The following is a 19,358-nucleotide window of genomic DNA, read 5'->3' on the forward strand; positions in this document are numbered from 1 at the left end:
AAGTATCCAATCCAGACTGGATCACCTGAGTCACAGCCGCATGAGCATCCGCTAACAGCTGTAACATCTTGTGGGACAAATTAGGGTGGCCCTTCGCCTCTTCCATAAGGGCATGGATGTAACGCCCCAGTATGCAAGTTGCATTGGAAGATTTTAGGGCCATACTGCAAGATGAAAAGGTCTTTTTTGCAGTGTGGTCCATCTTTTTTGACTCCCTGTCCGCAGGGGTCCCAGGAAACGAGCAGGAGAGGATCTAGACGAACAAGAGGCTTGCACCACTAGACTCTCCGGAGTTGGCTGTCTGGAGAGAAACACCGGATCCCCAGGCGCCGTCCTGTACCGACGAGCCACCGCTCTGTTGACCGCAGCGGTGGACACAGGTTTCAGCCAGATATCCTTAATGGGGTCCAGCAGAGCCTCATTGAAGGGCAGAAGCAGACGCCGGGTGCAGAACCTCTTAATAAATTTCTCTTGACCTCCGCGGTAGGAAGGGGAAGATCCAAAAAGTCTGCAGCCTTACGAATGACTGCGTGGAATGAAGCAGCTCCCTCCGTGACCTCTCCAGGGGAAGCTAGATCCCATTCCGTGGTAGTGTCCAGGCCACTAGCTGAATCCAGTCCCTGGAAGTCATCAGAGGGCTCTACAACTTCACCTTCCTCCAGGTGTTGCCTCGCGTACTCTTCTTCCTCCAAGAGTCGAAGGGCCAGACGTCTTGATTTAAGTCTTGACTCCAAGCCTGGAGTCGACAAGGCGTCGGACGACGCAGAAGATCTTCGTCGGCGCCGAACCTCGGATCCGTCCGAAGCCGGAAGCTCCGGCTCCAAAGGGTTCTTAGACGTCGATCGGATCCGAGGCGAATCCGACGGCGCCGTAGCAGGTGTACTCATCCTGGGCGACGTCATAGGCATCGGCGCCGCTTCAGTTGCAGCAGATAAAAATGGGGTGAACGGCGCCGATCTGTAAGACGCCAGAACACCCAAATCATAGGCCAGAGGGCCAGACGGACCTGCATGATTTCCACCCGGCGTCATGGAAGCAAAAATATTAAACATTGCGTTTAAAAACGCTGCAGGATCCGATCCCAGAGTCGGGAAAGCCGTGTACTGTTGCTGCTGCTGCACCGGCGCCGGCATAGCTGCTGAGGAGGGTCCAGGTAACTCCTGGCCAGGAGAACCTTCAGACCTCTGGGGAGGCTCAACCTCAAAGACCGACCCGGGTGACGTCAGGGTTGTAGGAGGCAGAGGGGTGACGGTCGGGCTTATCTCCCACGTTGGACGACGCCGAGCCGACTGAAAAGCCGATCTTGATCTGGACCGTCCCTTGCTCGATCGGCGCCGAGATCCGTGACGGCGCAGAGAGTCACTATGATGGTGATGAGACCTCGAGGATCTCGACAAAGTCTCCCTCAGATGACGCCTCTCCTTCTTCTTGGACGAGCCAAGAAAAATGTTGCCTCCCTCTCCTTAAGTGCCTTAGGGTTCATGCGTTGACATGAACCGCATGACTCGACCTCATGGTCGGAACTAAGGCACCAGAGGCAGTTTTCATGGGGGTCGGTAACCGACCCCCGCACTGGCTACAAGGTTTAAAGCCGGATTTTCTAGACTGCGACATCGTAACCATCGTTGGAAACAGTAACTTCCTGTGAGCCTCGAAGAATTAACCGTTACTCGGGCACGGAAAAAAGGTAACTGACTTCTGCACGTCGACGAGGGCTTCTTCTTGCCTGGATGACGTCATGTGGCGTCGCGTGGAGTCGGGCGATTGTGACGTCATCGTCGACGTGCAGAGCTAGAAGAAATTTCCGTCGAGGCTGGCGCAAGGGGAGAATTCTTTAGGTGAGGAATCCACAGGTAGGTGTATCCATCAGAACATATTTGTTTATGAATAGTCACCAAAGGAACGTTAAAAATGATTGTTTTTTTGTGCTTTACAGAAAGTACCCTTCTGATAAATCACAAGAATAGTCTGAAATGCACTGAGAATCACAATAATTATTACGCAATAAAACTGTTTGAAATTACAAGCAAGTCACACATGTAATTTATGAACAAGTACTTTGCGCCTCCCTTAACACAAGTGTGTAGTTGTGAAATAGGACAAAATTGTAGACTGGAGGGAGAGGGAGGGAAGAGAGAGAGTTTGGATGGGGGTGGGGGGAGGGTGTTTGATGTGTCAGGTGGGAAAGCCCAGGTGGACACAGGCTTTCCCCACACCAATTTTTTGTTGCATTTTCTTTGATATATACAAATTCCGGTGTTTTTATGTTTTCAGCCTAGCACTGTATTACATTCTACTTTAATTGCATTTATAATACGACATCCGAACTCCCTGGCAGAAAAGTGCCACGATACACCATTGTGGAATGGTTGGTTGGACCACCAGTGGCCTATGTGGGAACCATTGCAGTGTGGTCTATGTGGGAACCATTTTGGTGTTGTGCGTGACTGGCGGATGTGATCCTCAAAGTTTTAGTAGGAAGACTAGTGAGATATCGAAGTAATCTGCATTACATCGATTTATAGCAGTGTTTGACTGAATGGGCGTAGGTTGCAATTGTGCCTATGTGGAAAGTTGTTTAAAGTCAGTTGAGCAGAATGCACTCCTTGTGTTGATCCGATTGTGTTAATGCAATCATGCAAGGGAGACAATACAGGGAGTGCAGAATTATTAGGCAAGTTGTATTTTTGAGGATTAATTTTATTATTGAACAACAACCATGTTCTCAATGAACCCCAAAAACTCATTAATATCAAAACTGAATATTTTTGGAAGTAGTTTTTAGTTTGTTTTTAGTTTTAGCTATGTTAGGTGGATATCTGTGTGTGCAGGTGACTATCACTGTGCATAATTATTAGGCAACTTAACAAAAAAAAATATATACCCATTTCAATTATTTATCATTACCATTGAAACCAATATAATATCTCAACATTCACAAATATACATTTCTGACATTCAAAAACAAAACAAAAACAAATCAGTGACCAATATAGCCACCTATCTTTGCAAGGACACTAAAAAGCCTGCCATCCATGGATTCTGTCAGTGTTTTGATCTGTTCACCATCAACATTGCGTGCAGCAGCAACCACAGCCTCCCAGACACTGTTCAGAGAGGTGTACTGTTTTCCCTCCTTGTAAATCTCACATTTGATGATGGACCACAGGTTCTCAATGGGGTTCAGATCAGGTGAACAAGGAGGCCATGTCATTAGATTTCCTTCTTTTATACCCTTTCTTGCCAGCCACGCTGTGGAGTACTTGGACGCGTGTGATGGAGCATTGTCCTGCATGAAAATCATGTTTTTCTTGAAGGATGCAGACTTCTTCCTGTACCACTGCTTGAAGAAGGTGTCTTCCAGGAACTGGCAGTAGGACTGGGAGTTGAGCTTGACTCCATCCTCAACCAGAAAAGGCCCCACAAGCTCATCTTTGATGATACCAGCCCAAACCAGTACTCCACCTCCACCTTGCTGGCGTCTGAGTCGGACTGGAGCTCTCTGCCCTTTACCAATCCAGCCACGGGCCCATCCATCTGACCCATCAAGACTCACTCTCATTTCATCAGTCCATAAAACCTTAGAAAAATCAGTCTTGAGATATTTCTTGGCCCAGTCTTGACGTTTCAGCTTGTGTGTCTTGTTCAGTGGTGGTCGTCTTTCAGCCTTTCTTACCTTGGCCATGTCTCGGAGTATTGCACACCTTGTGCTTTTGGGCACTCCAGTGATGTTGCAGCTCTGAAATATGGCCAAACTGGTGGCAAGTGGCATCGTGGCAGCTGCACGCTTGACTTTTCTCAGTTCATGGGCAGTTATTTTGCGCCTTGGTTTTTCCACACGCTTCTTGCGACCCTGTTGACTATTTTGAATGAAACGCTTGATTGTTCGATGATCACGCTTCAGAAGCTTTGCAATTTTAAGAGTGCTGCATCCCTCTGCAAGATATCTCACTATTTTTGACTTTTCTGAGCCTGTCAAGCCCTTCTTTTGACCCATTTTGCCAAAGGAAAGGAAGTTGCCTAATAATTATGCACACCTGATATAGGGTGTTGATGTAATTAGACCACACCCCTTCTCATTACAGAGATGCACATCACCTAATATGCTTAATTGGTAGTAGGCTTTCGAGCCTATACAGCTTGGAGTAAGACAACATGCATAAAGAGGATGATGTGGTCAAAATACTCATTTGCCTAATAATTCTGCACTCCCTGTATAGTAAGACACAGCTGAGCATGAGGGTCTGCCTACCAATCCAAACTGACAGAGGATATAGTTCTTTGTCAACTTAGGACTGCAGATGAGCAACCTACAGAAATGCATTAGACCACAGGTAAATGCTCTTTTGAGTTTGCAAAGAAGCAGCACACTCCAATTCCCAGATAAGGACTGGATACCGACAGCCATGCCAAACAAATTTAAGAGCCCAGCATCTCCAGAAAATAATCCCAATAGTCCGCTCATTGGTGAGAGAGCAGCAATCCAAGGACGTGCGCCTCTATGCAGGCAGATGTGTCAAATTATCTCAAAAGTCCAAATAGGAGTGACAGAGGAGTAACCAACAAGCATAGCCTGGACAAAGGCAGCCATTACAGATAATCTATGTTGGTCACCACGTTTGTCTAGCATGTCGGCGGAATACTCACCTCTCAGTGATGGCAAGTGCATTGGAAGATAATTCACACTTGCCCAAGAGAAAAAATAATTATAGTAGATGTTCATTAGGGACTAACCAGGCAGGAGCCAATGAGTAGGAATGTAAAGAGGAGGCTCCAGTTACAAGCAACTAAGGCCTAAAATCCAGATTGGGTGCGCAGCTCCTAAGCAATGGACAGTGCCAGGAATATTTCAGTGTTTGTCGCCCCTAGGTTGACTCTAAAGCAGTTACCGTAGCAAGCAAATGAACAACACACAGACATGTACATGATAGAGCGAGCCATTGTAAATCTTCAGTAGAATACACCCAGGAGTGGGAGGAACAACCCACAGGCGTGCACTGAACACATACAGGCATGGTAAAGCCTCTATGGAGTCTGCCCAAGAACACAGAAGAGCCAACCACTGAAATACACTGGATGAATGTTATTTACCTTCACAGACACATTTCTGGTAGATACTCTAACTGCAGATTTCTTACCTTTGGAATCTTCCCCAAGCACCAGACTATCTGGAAACGTTTGCTATAATTCCTGTGCCACAAGGAGGCACTTTCTGCATCTATCATGACTCACTAACACCTCCAATAAGACACAGAGTTGCATATAGGTGCCATCCTTGCAGTGGAGAAAACGATGTAGGGAGTGTGATGGACAGCACACTTGGTAAAGTAGCATCACTTTTGGAGGAAAGGACCAGCTTGTCAGAACAAGATGTAGTTTACAGAAGCTAAACAGATAAGTCCAACAATTCAATGATGCAATATACAGAAGTGATGACAATGAGAAAAACAGTCTTCAATGTCTAGCCTCATAGTACAGCAGTGAAAAAGCTTCAAGGGAACACACTAAAAAGATAAAGGCCAAATTAAGGTTCCATCTGCAGCATAATGAAGGAAAAGGGGGAGGGGGAGGGGGACGACAAATAGGAAACACTTTTTAAAATGATGTAAATACTGATCTGAATAATTAGGGCTGATCAGTCAAAATAAAGAAAGGCCAAAAGGGCTGATAAGTAACAGCCTTGCAAGGATAAGGGCAAAAGTAGGTAGTTTTCACCTGTAGGGGGTTGACTTGATTCTGGTCACACCAGGTGACACATTTTGCCCACCTGCCTGAATATACAGATTTGGTGGAGGGGTGGCAAGGAGACAGAATGACATCCACCACATTCAACTGAAGATCAAAACCTCTTAGTGGATTTCACTCAATTTCCCCAAAGTTGTAGATTCAGAACGTTTGGGTGTAAAAGGTTTGGCCTGCTGCTGAGAGCAGATCCCCCGTAACAGGCAGCTGAAGTGGAGGGCATATGCTCTGAGCTAGGACTTCGAAGTATCCGACTTTAATCCCAGTCTTGTCTGGTTTTCAGCATCAGCAGGATCAAAGGCAGAAATGTGTACAACAAAAGCTACAATGAAGGTTGAACAATCTCTTAGAATCCCTAGCAAGGGAAACCCTAGAGAACAAACACTGTCAATGGTAATCACAGTTGAGTACATTGCTTGAGCAACTAACTTGGTAGAGTCAAGGCTAGAGGAAAGTGTCTTGTTATGTGCATTTTGTTCATCTTGTACCTTTGGTGCAAAGATGATAAACATACGTTTAGGCAACACTGTTAAAATCTTCCGCGCCACGTGATTGGGGATTTTGTTATAGCACCCCAAAAAGATAGATATATTTTAATGAGCCACGCAAGAGCACCCGAAAGGGGTTAGAGAGAAACTATCCTGTCAACTGCATCAATTCTTGTACATTCAATATTGGGAGGGGTTGCAAGAAATGAGTTAGGATGTACCAAAGGAAAAAGACTTTCCAGTGGGAAGGGGATTCCATGGTAGGAACTTACGAGTCTCCAGGATCTGGTCTATGGTTTTTAGCAATGGAGCAATTAATCACCAGCACTGAAAATGGCCTCAATCAAGTTGCCATAATCAGGTTAAGCAACACAATGTTAAATTGCAACTGAGGTACTGAAATAGAAGGTTCAGGGTCAAAAATCTCAAGCAAGAGATTAACCTTAGTCTCTTAAGTGGGGAGAGTCAGTACCAAAACCTCTCCTGCCCTCCTTACTACAACTGTAAAAAATACACTTTCTTAGGTTGCTTACATAAATGTATAGTCTAGTACTCATTCTTCATAAATTCTAGATCACTAGCATTCTGAAAGCTGAGATACAGCCCAGCATCAGAATCTTGAGAAGGTAACAGGTTTTCTGCCTCATCATCATTGTTGCTATGCTGGGCAGGCTAAAGACCTTGTATGACAAGGAGAGAGTCCAGCCTTCTTAAATATTGCTGCCAGGGCAGGGGAACTTGAGGGGGGTCATCTTCTACAATTAGTTGAATCTTGGTAATGGTATAGTGTGACATAGTGCAAACTCGAAACGAAGAGAGATCGAAATGCAGGGCTAGAGCTGTAACCAGCACCACATATATAGCTTACTGAAACGTTGAAGTTGGAAGGTTGTATCAACTAAACGGTCAACAGAAGCAAGAGGTTTTTATGCAAAAAAATGGATTTCCTATGGACTGCAGTGTCAACCTTAACTACAGAGATCCAAACTGTGCCTGTGTAATAATATACATCAATAAGAGTATAAGACTGGTGCAGGGTTTCTTCTATTATACATTAGCCACAACCTACTTCCATGAACGCCTGGTCATGTTTTCTGATCCGTTTTCAGTTTAAAGCTGAAGAAGTTAAGATGCACACAGATATTTCCTTGTTTCTCACTAATAAGAACCATTTTGACTGCATTTTACTCATCTAATCCAAACTTCCTGAAGTATCTGCACAGTCTGCAGCTCGCCCCAGGAAAACATATCTAGCCTCAGTTATGTTATGTTATGTTAATTAACATTAATATACAACTTTACATGATGTCTAAAGACCAGGTCTGCCACTTGCCCTCTGCATTTGCTCTGTTCTCCAACTACTTTCATTGACTCATTAGGTCATCGCTAAAGGCGCTGTGGATCTAATGTTTTTGTCTCTGCCAACTCTTGATGCCATTAAGCAAAGAATTCACCTTTTCTTCACCTCACTTGCCTATCCACAAACACCCTTGCTCATTTTCACAACAACAGCCAGGGATTAACTGTACAAGCAACTTTCTGAATTGCATGCGCTACTTGTAGCCAAGGGTTCATTCACGCTGTATGAATGTTTCAGTTTTATACCCCAGACCCCATCCACACGTTCTGTACTAGACAGCTGAGGGAGCTCTAGCACAATTTTAAGATCCAGTGAAGCCCATTTCTCCCTAAATCTTCATCATCAAGAAAGAAAAAAATGCCAATCACGTAACTGTGAAATCTGCGGAATCTATGCCGCCTTCCAGCATCTAACAAGAAATAGTAAAGACTGAATACATACTTATGGAGTACTTTATTTGAAAAACTGTTTTTCTGGTTGCCCCCACTACAAGAACTTTGTAATAACCAATGAACAATAACTGATCCCTACTGACCCTTCTTCAAGTGAGTAGGATTACACTATAATCATTACAGTTTCTGTAAATTATTTATTGTAGATGGCATTCTTTTTTCACATTATAAATAAGTTGATTATTTTTCATAAATTACGACTTATCATTTTTGTTATATTAAACCTAATATCAGATACGTTCACTACCATCTTTCTCTTATGTACCCAAATATCTTCAGCCTTACTCTCATCCTATGCACCTCTTCTTTCTGTCCCTGCCACTTATGCTGCTGACCAACCCATGGCACCATCTGAACATTCTACATCAGTCACCAGAAGTCTCTAGCCCAGCACTCACCCTGTGGGTCTCTTCTTTTATCAAACTTCCAGAAAGCAGGATTGCTCGACTTAACACTGAAAATTAGAAATGAGAAAATATTAGCTGAGCCAACAAGGTTCAGAAGCACCTCATTAATCTTCCAGGGGCATTTAAATGAACATTAAGAAAGGCATTTACAAAAGGTAAACATCCTCCAATGTAAAATGTTGCAGTCAAAGTGGTTTGAATTTCACTGAGATACTCTTTAAGAAAGTCAACATGTTACATGTGAAAGGTAAATCCAGTAAAACAAACTTTGTTCTATTCTTAACCAACATGTGTTTAACACCATGGGTATTTATACATTTAGAAAAGTTTATAATTGCAAGTTAAACAAACTAATATTTTTTAACGGACAAGCTACCTACCTTTGGTAATGCCTTATCCAGTAGAGGCAATATGTAGTGGCAGATTCCCTACCTTAAAATTTCCCCAGGCATCAGTCTGGATCCAGAGATTTTTCTCGAGCAGTACCTTTGCCCACCGTTAGGTGGCGTTTATCAGCTCCGCATCTGTCATCATCCGCTTTGACGTAAGGCTTCGGGCACTATATAGGCGCAACCCAGGTGCGCTGACATCAGTTTCTTATCACAACCTTCCATGCCAGAAGCGCAGAGCCATGAAGAACACTGACCACTGGGGTGTCAAAACTAAGGACCTGGAAGGGAAAACCGTGTCCCTACAAATCAGCTGGCAGAACAGGGAGGATGAGTGGGTCGCTAAGGAATATGCACCTAGATATTGTCTCTACCAGATAAGGCGTTAGCAAAGGATAGAGGTAGAGACATCTAGTTGCAGATTGGCTTACCTTACAATAGATACTCAAGCAATACCATCTCCGGAGTTGGGTCTGCGAACTAAGACCACACCAGAAAGTCCTGCAGGACTGAACAGCCAAAGTGACCGTCTCTATAGACCCAACTGTCCAGGCAGTAGTATTTGGTAAGGTGTGCAGAAATGCCCATGATGCTGCCTGACAGATGTCACAGACTGAAACCCCGCATGGTAACACAATGGTTGCAGCTTTAGCTCTGGTAGCATGAGCACACAAACCTTTAGGAGCTTGCTTTTCAGTCAGTGCATAGCACATTTTAATGCAGAGTATGACCAATCTGGTGATGGTTTTCTTCTGCACTGTCTGACCTTTCTCTGCCCCCACTTAACCAACAAAGAGTTGAACATCCACCCGGAACTCTTTGGTACGACCAAGGTAAAACGCCAATTCCCTTTTTACGTCCAGATGGTGGAGTCTCTCCTCTTCCTCGGGGGGCAGAGCGTAAAAAGTATGCAAGGTGATCGATTGGACTACAGGGAAGGGCATAACCACTTTCTGAAGAAGGGAGGTCCTTGTACAAAGCACAACTTTGTCAGGATAGATGGAAAGGTATGGTAGCTTAAATGAGAATGCCTGCAGCTCACTCACCCTACGGGCAGATGTAATGGCCAAAGGAAGTCGGATTTCAAAGTGAGAAGCCTGAGAGGACAATTGTGGAGAGGCTCGAAAGGAGCACACATCAGAAATGTCAAAACCAAATTCAAGTCCCCATAATGAATAGGAACAGAGTAAACCTATGAGTAAGGCCATTAAGGAACCTATTTACAATAGGAGATTTAAACAAAGAAGATTGATCAGGCAACCTTAAAAAAAGCAGAAGCTGCAGACAAATAACCTTGGAGAGTGCCAAAGCAGAGCCCTGCTGGGCCAACGAAAGTATGAACAATAGAACCTTGGAAAGAAGAGCATAAAGAGGGTCAACAGAATTGTCTGTGCACCATGCCACAAATTTCTTCCAACAACAGGAGTATACCGGTTCGGTGGAGGGATGCCTGGCTGTCAAATTACATTGCAGACTTCGGGCAAAAGGTCGAAAGCTGTCAACTGTCATGAAAGAAGGCGGAGACTGGATAGGTTTGGGTGGATAACCTTCCCCTGCTTTTGAAACAGAAGATTCTCCTGAAAGGGCAGTCTGATCAGAGGATAAATTGTCATGCTTAACAGCTCAGGATACCAGATCCTTCTTGCCAAGTCCGGAGCCACAAGGATCCGGTCGTTCTTGATCTTTCTGAGAACTCTGGGCAGAAGTGGTATGGACGGAAAGGCGTACAGGAGGTCTTAGTTCCATTCGAGACGAAAAGAGTTGCAAAGAGCTCCAAGCTCAGAAACTCTGCTGTGCTCTGCACCACCATCGAGTAAGACACTCCCTCCTTCATAGCCACGGTAGCGGGAGAAAGCATACCAGTGTCTGGGGGGAAGTATCAAGACCACTGGCTTCACTCAGGTCCGTATGCCAATCCATTGGGTCTTGGAGCTGGTATTCCAAAGGGTCCAGCGACCCCTCCCATTCCTCACTGTACCCAACCAATAAGAATAAGGGTCAGGATCCGACATGGGCGTCAATGCCCCTGTCAGATCGCCAGTGCACAACTCCGGTCTGGCTCTGTGTAAGAGTCGGCAATAAGGATGGGGTTGACACCGCCTGGGGAGAATGGCCGACACGAGGAGTGTTTACGTCACAACTACCATCAGGGAAGGTCAGGGGGTACGACTGATGCCGGTTCAGATCCAGGAACAGATCCATGGGTGCCCCCCCGATGTAGAGGCAAAAGCCACCTGGGCAGAACCCGACGGGGCCCCTTCTGACACAGCGGGGCCTGAAGCCGCTCCAGCAGAGTCAGACTGCCAAAAAATGAGGGCCATGTCCTCATAAAACTCTTCTAGTTGGGAAGTGGTTGCTCTGGATCCGGGAAAACTCAGGGAGGAATGGAGCTGACTCAGATGCAGGCAGAGGCCTAGAGCAACAACCCTCCTTGTCCGTCGTGTAGTCAGCTGCCGGATGGGGTGAAGTTGAAGAATATTTGTTCTTCTTCAACTATTTATTGTGCCTCAACTTACCTGATCACTCCAAGGACTTTGAGTAGGCCGATTGGGGGAGGGGGAGACAACGCTCCGCAACCGATCTCTGGACCTTCCTATCGACTGAGATCTGGACCTTCCTATCGACTGAGATCGGGATATAATCTGATCCAAGCACTGGGCCACCATGAGCTTTAGGGACCGCTACCTCAAAGATTTCAGATTCAAGGCCCAGCACTCGGAGCGCGACCTCAGGTCATGGTCGTGTCCAGACACCAAAGGCAGACGAGGTGCAACTACGTCACAGACATCACCCAGTGATAGGACCCGGTCTTGCGAGAAGACATCCTTGACTCACTAGGCGTGTAGACACTCAAAAATCTTCGACAAAAAGTTGAAAAAAGGAAAAAAGGAACTAAAAAGGTGGCTCTTTCTTAAGGTCAGCACTAGCTGGTGGCACCTACAGAGGACCCGCAACATCATTTCCAGCGTGGACACCGCAGAGGACGGACACAAAGTCAATCAACGCCACCTTTACGGGGTGCAAGAGTACTGCTTGAGAAAAATCTCTGGATCCAGACTGAAGCCTGGGAAAATTCTAAGGTAAAGAATCTGCAATTAGATGTCTGTATCAGATATGGCCCACCAGTTTAATAAATGAAGTGGATTTTCATAATACTCTCAAAGTAAATCTTTTGTCATCATTAAATAAAAGGTATGTATCACAAACAGGCAGGCCTAAGTGTCTTTATTAATGCTGCTAACTGACCCCATCAGTCTCAGAAATCAAAATATTAAATGTGCTCTATAGATTTAGAGGGGACATCAAGCTACCCTCTACTCACTGTGAATTATTAGATATGGCAGCCTCATCATCACCTTCAATGCCTAATTCGTTTCTCAGAGCAGAATCAATAGTGTATTTATACTCAAGTCAGATCCCTAGGTCTGGTCAAGTTTATTTTTATATCAGACATCTGCCTTTTGCCAGAAGGAAAAAAGAACAGACGATGGACGAAATGTGGAACAAATCAAACATTCACACCCAGTCACAGATCTGGGTTTAATCCATTCGTTTTTTTGCTAACCATGCCACCCCAGATTGGACCCAGTAATATGCAAGTCAGCCTTGACCCTACTCCCCATGGGAAAAGTCCAGTCCGAACTGCCATGGCAGGTCCTCTCTGGACAGGAAACAAGCATCCTGGGACTGGCTTCATGGTATCACCCCTAATCAGCAGGACTAGCTTGAATCCACTGGCACAGTGAGCAAGGGACCACGTCTGGGCATACCCTTCCCACAAGGGGCGACAAAAGCAAAAAAACAGATGATCGATGGAATGCAGAACAAATCAAACATTCACCCCCAGTCACAGATCTGGGTTTCATCCATCAGTTTTTTTGCCCACTTTTTGGGGTGGCATGGTGAGCAAAAATACTGATGCTTTTGCTAGGAGGGGAAAGGTCTCAAGGCTAGATATTTGCTGAGCTTAGAAGTCCTTTAAACTATAGATACATATTCTGATATTCGCAAAAAGAAAAAGAATCAAATATGTAAAATCCAAAAGTGAAGCAGATTGGAGACTTGCAATAGACCATCGTGTCAAGTGTTACAAAAGCAGCAAACCAAAATGCACAAATAAAGGAAATACAAAAGGCACAACAGATGATGTATTAGAGAACAATTTGTCCAATTATTTACTTTTTTTTTTTTATTTAGCACCCTTGACATTTCCAAATGAAGCAATAACAGCACAGATATAGCAGTGTGATTCAGTGGTTAACAGTGAGCCGGCATGACGTGGATAGCATTGTCAAAGACTAAACTGATTTAAGTACCTATCCCTAGTACTGAGACATTTATAAAATATAAATATTTACTGTGTAAGTGGGTGAGTTATTCTATTTGCAGGAGATGACAACTGAATGTTTTTTGTACTCCTGGAGAGAATGTCGTGCATGATCGATAGTTCCCGTCTAAAGGGCCCATTAAAAGGACTGAGACTGGAACATCCAAGAGGCACATGGAGGGTGTGGGGGTGTCTAGGAGATTATAAATTGCATGTTGTAAAGCTTTGGGTTGGATTGTAGAGGGACAAAAAGAGACAGGTAGTCTGGCAGTATCACTCACATCTTTTAACATAAGCATCTGTTGCTTGTATGAAGTCCTAATTCTCATTGGAAGCCATTCAGCTGGCTGGTGATTCGACGTAGTGGAAGAATATATAGATAAGTCATACAAGGTTGTAGTGGTGAAGGTTTCAACTTTGTTGGGTGGGGCAGGGGAATATAGCAGAGGTCACCTAAGATGACTACAGTTGCCCGTTCTTCAGAGTATTAATGAGCTAGTGACACTTTTAGCAATATTAAAGGAGATATATAGGTAGATCTTCCTTAAGTTCATTATTTGATGCCATGCTTTGCTCACTGTAGTGGTTATGAAGAATTATTTTTTTCCACAGAAGAGCTAAAAGTATACCAAGGAGGCAAATATCAAGGTTATTTGGGGGAGAGAAATGACCAGAGATAAGTAATAGTGAGGAGGGAAAGTAGAGGCGCTCACTTGTACAAGAAGTTAACACGAAAGGCCACAATACAACCTAATGACTGAAAGCAGGAAGACAATTCAATACTGAAGGAGCTGTGATGAAGAAGTAAATCAGAAGATGATTTGGGTGTTGTCAGATAAGGATGGTACAAGAACACACATGAGGAAATTATGTCCACCAGGAAGCAGTGTGTGAATAAATAGAATAACTGATGTTTAAAAAAAATAATAATAATAATCATAATAATAATCATAAGATGCCCCATCCCAGACCACGTTTTAGTCTGGTGAGAAGCAGACAGCCCAAACACAAGTAGTTTCCTTATTTCAACCACCCCCATTATTATTATTTTTTTTTTTTGTATTTTCTTCGAGTCAAAATATTTTTTTACAAATTTGGACACATTCTGCCCCTTTTACATTTTGGCTAACATTTTCATCCACCTGTAGCTTACAGAATCTCAAGCCTCCAGATTCTGCATATTAAATATAGATGTCTACAAAACTGGTAAAGTTCTCCAGCCCCTTCTCACCTTAACCAGAAATACACCAGGAACTAACATAACATTTCCACGCGAACATTTAACATAAACTCAGATTATAACTTTTCATTTAACTTCCACTCCCTATCCCACAATTCATGCATACATTATACAGTCTTAAAAAAAGGAGAAGAGAACAATACACAAACTTTCACCCAGGATAGTTCAGACTCTGACCTGTAATGGAAAGCTCTGAATTATTTAGAAAATATATCCTCAGAAAGTGATGTTTCTGCGTGTACAGTAATGGCAGATGGTGCACTCTACAAATGCCAAAAACATAGGTTACATTTTAAAACAACATAATATACAGGTTTGGTCATATTTTAGGAGCTCCGAATTATCTGCAAGGCAATATCACTGCTTAGTGTCTGCACTTAAAACCCCAAATCCCTGCAGAAAGTGGAGGGTTGTCACACACAAATATTATACAACTTAGAATCTAATTCTAGCAGTTCAAGAGGGTAAGGACTTAGGTCAGTGGCATGCCAGACTAAGCATCCAAGATCCAATGAGTGCCGTACTTTGATCACTCACTACTCCTAAGCTAAAAAGAATGGAAAGGGTCTGAATCCACCTAGCAAACACCCAGTGATAAGAACTGAACTTCTCGTCTTCAGAGGCTAAGGAGTGTAGTCAAGTAAGGTCACAGGCCGAGCAGGAAAGTCAAGTAGGGTCAGACGGTTGCCTCAGGAGCAAAGAAAACTGTAGTCAGGCCAGGTTCTAAATGCCCTGCCAAGTCATCTTATGAACCCTAATATACCTGAGAAGCTATATTCTTTACATCCGGAATAGAGTGCAATTATAAGGACCCTAAGAAACACACGTGCTTCCTGGTCAGATTGAGCAAATTAGTTAGTTAGTATGTTAAGGCATGGAAAGCATCCCTTTACAGTAGCGGCAATCAGAAATAGCATTTATTGGCAAAAAAGATGACAGCCACCATAACAAATCAACTCTAAGTCATATTATGAAAGTGATAATCGTTTAAAGTGCATGTTACAAAAGTTAACACTTCTATACTACTTTCCCAAGTATTTTCCCAGGGCTCTTACCCAGGAAGCCCAATTTTTATCGAAAACCCTGCAACATGTAGAAGGCCCAAAATGCAAGGGTGCCAACTGGGCAAGGTTATCTGTCCTGTCTGGGAAGGGAAGTCCAGGATTACTGGTCAAATTCCTCATAGGTCATAGCTGGGTTTTTCAGCATTAAAGTGAAATCATGTTGGCCTACAGGTCTCTGACACTCCCAGTACATTTTTAAGGTGGTGGTGCCACTACAGTAAGGGGAGCCCCAGGTGAAATGTTTATCCATGCTAATATTAAGGATACAGCAAAAATGGTTGAGGGTAATGATACTAAATTTCACATCTACACCAGGCTACTTTTTTCTATGCGCATTTAAACTTGAGAAATTCTTGCCTGTTTTAGCACATCTTTAAATTTTCCAAAATTAATTTAGATAAAGGCTGCAACTGCAAATACTACAAAGACCTACTTAGGTACAGTGTCTTAATGTTGCAAGACGAACGTCCAGGCCCCTGCATGGCACAGTAAAGTTGTGCCGTCCTGCCTTGTGACATTTGTCTTAACTACTTTGCATTTTTACCACAGTAAGCTTGAGAATCATGCATCTCAAAATCTGCTGTACTTTTGTTTGCCAATATAGCTGGCTGAGGGACACTCACAGCTTACCCCTTGCAGATAGACAGTGGCTACTGGCCACCCAACCCAGAGTATGCCATGAGTGGTTGCTGTGCCATAAAAGTCATCACAATTAACACTAGAGAACTGGATACTTGCCTTCGTTGGCTATGCTTGATGTTTTTAGAGTTCATAAAGTTATTAAACTGTTCTGCATACAACACAATAGCCTTCATGGACGTATACCAGATGGCCAATCAATGCAGGGAAAATAAGTCCTGACATAGAAATGGTCTCACTTGGAACAAAGAAGCCTCAAAAACCTCAGATAAAAGTCTGAGGATTTAAAAAATCTTTCAATTTACTGTAGCTATGTATTTAGCAGAGGCACTATTTTAGAATCACAATTGCTTTTCAGCTTACCTAAGTACATTACATCATTGTTTTTCAACTTGCATAAAACTCCTGGATTTCACTGAAGTATTATGGAAAATTATGGTTGAATCTAAGCATCAACAAATTATGAAAATAGTTACTGTACTTTATGTGCAATTACATAGCACGTCTTACTCAGATGAGGCTCTGAAGGACATTAACCATCAGGCAGGAAGCTAGATCGTAGGTTGTGCTTGGTTTGAAGTCTACTGAACTGCACTGTGGTCTACGTGGGACCTGATTTAGCATTGTGCATGATGACCAGAGAGGAACTCTTATCCCATCACTAAACTTAAGTTTGAATACGAACAAAGAAAGTGAGTGACAGAGCACCTACGCCTTCAATTATTTTTGTATTTGGTTAGACAGGTGTCAAATGAAAGCGTGGGTTGTGTTTTAAGTGTTTTTTGTGTTGTATATTATGGACAATGGATTGTTTTTCTTGTATTGCTATAGTTGTGTAGCTGTGCTTTTGCCTTGAGTGGAATATTGAGATGCTGGCATGAGATGATGCCTATCAACCTTGTGAGGGTAGCAGGTTCTGATTGCTGGGTGGGTAAGGTGATAAGTTAACGGATGCCCTGGCTGTCACTGTGTAGGAGACCATCTCTCTTCACTGGCTGGGGCAATTCTGGAACATCTCTCTGGGAACATCTGGGTCGTTACTTCATTTCTGACTTCCAAGGAACATTGGATATTTATTGCATTTTGCCAAAGGGTATTCCAACATTTTATATGAAGAATGAGAATCCAACAATGTGTGTCCTCTTGTAGGAAGTTGGCTTGGGGGTTGTAGAGGTTCAGGGGGTGGGGTCAAAAGGGATCTTTGAAATCAACAGAGAAAAGGGGGGTAAAGGAGTAAACTTAAAAAGGATTAATCAGTCCCTGTGTATCTCACTACACATTTATTGGGTGCTAATGAAGGATCAGGACACTACTCACAAGAACAGAGCAGCTCCCCTACTCTAGAGGTCATATATGAGGGCATTATGGCATACCGGGAAGAGACTCTGGCAGACAGCCAGAGGGCCTGGGCGGCCTCTAGGATGATGCACAGTGCATTACGAAGATTTCTAAAACCTGCTCTCAAATAGCAGAAAGAATAGCAGTTGAAGGGGAACCTCGGCGAAGAAGATTGAGGTTACCACGATGAGGGAATGTCCAGATTGGTGGCCGTCTAATGGAAGTAAGACCTCAGCACTCCTGGCAGGTATTCTGCTTTGAGATGAACTCTGATGGATCGACCACAGCTAAATGCTCTGGGCCAAAGAAAAGAACTGTGGTGAGTGAGTTCCACCCTCTTTCTGAAGATAGCATATGGCAGTCATGTCTGTGCAACTAAGGACCACCTTAAGTTAAACATGAATGAGGAACGGTTTGAGTGCTAGCTTGACCGCCAGTAGTTCCAGATAGTTGATGTGGAGACCCTGCTGATGGGATGCCCAGGTGCCCAGCACAGTCAAGTCACTGAAGTGAGCTCCCCACCCATTAAGGGAAGTGTCTGTTGTGATTGTCAACTGCAGTACCAGGTCGAGAGACGGGCCTGCCCTGGAATAGATTGGTGGAGTTCCACCACTGGAGAGAGCGAACAGTGCAACCAAAGATCAATGTTTGAGCCTCCCAGCAACCCTCTGCTTGTGACCAATGGGCGCAGATATAACTTGGCGTGGGGAACTATGGCGATACAGGAAACCATCATGCCAAGGAGACACATGTTAGTTCGTACTGTCAGTTGGTGATCTGGCTGAAAAAGAGGGAGCAGTGTTTGGAAAGCTTGAATGCATAAAGGACTGGGGTAGGCTTTCCCTGTGACTAAGTTAAGTACTGCAACCAGAAAGGGCTAGATTTGTAGGGGTTGGAGGTGGGATTTGCCCATGTTGATGGAGAAAATCAGTTAGTGCAGCAGGTAGATGGTACAGTAAAAGTGTGTGCCAGACAGACACAGGTGCTGCATTGTGCTCTTGATCAACTAGCCATCACAATAACCCTGTCCCAAAGTTCCTATTTCTGCCATCACCATAATGGTAGACTCTTAAACTTTGTGTCCACATCAGACAGCCCACCTTAGGGGTGAAACTGATATTAGAGTAGACACGCATTCCTTACTACTAATTTTCCAGGCTATACAGGTGTCAAATGGGCCCTGGGACGGGGGGGTGGCATCTCCCTTTTGAGGGAAGCCAGATTTGCGGTAAGCCAAGCCTGTTTGAAGCACCCTGCATTGGAATGCAGATTTGCAGGTCATCTTGTTGGGAGGGGTGTGTTAACACCTCTGCCAAAGCAGGCTTTGTTCCTGACAGCCCGCTCTCATCCGTGGGGGTCAGAAACCTGTCTGTTGGTGGCAGGCCAGTTAAAACTAGTCAGCCAGCACACGGGTAGATAGTAAGTTTTTCAGGGGGGACCGCTAAGGTGCCCTCTGGGTGCATGTATTAAGTCCATCACTGGAATCAGTGAGGGTTTATTAATACAAGATATTCGATTCCAAACATCCCTATTTTCAGTGAAGCCATCATGTAGCTGGGGACTAGTATTTACCACTAACCAGCACATGCACGTAAAATGGCTTCCCTGATCACTTACCATGTCTATGAATCGAAAGACATAGCAGGGGCGTATCTGCTCTTGCAGATATGTCCACACATATAATATAAGGCACCCTGCCTTACTGCTGTAAGGCCTACTGTAGGGGTGACTTACATATATTGCTCTCAGTGTTAGGGGATATGGCACACAGGCTGTGTGCCATGTTGTGTGTTCACTTTTAGCCGAACAAAGATATGCAGCCTACAATGGCAGTCTGCATGTGATAGGTGACGGGTCCCTGAGGGTGGCACAATACATGCTACAGCCCTAGGGGACCCGCTTTAGTACCCAT

At 44.1% G+C, this 19,358-nt stretch overlaps 1 protein-coding gene across 2 annotated transcripts in view; it reads right to left on the reverse strand.

The window, feature by feature from the left end:
* PELP1 (proline, glutamate and leucine rich protein 1) overlaps positions 1 to 19,358 on the reverse strand; it is a 244,783-nt gene that overhangs the window by 62,292 nt on the left and 163,133 nt on the right. For both annotated transcript variants that reach the window (XM_069216298.1, XM_069216299.1), the window contains one exon: positions 8,441 to 8,496. In XM_069216298.1, coding sequence (XP_069072399.1) covers positions 8,441 to 8,496 — 56 coding nt within the window. The remainder of the gene's footprint in view (positions 1 to 8,440; positions 8,497 to 19,358) is intronic.

The sequence above is a fragment of the Pleurodeles waltl genome, chromosome 12, assembly GCF_031143425.1.
Source record: "Pleurodeles waltl isolate 20211129_DDA chromosome 12, aPleWal1.hap1.20221129, whole genome shotgun sequence".
NCBI lineage: Eukaryota > Metazoa > Chordata > Amphibia > Caudata > Salamandridae > Pleurodeles > Pleurodeles waltl.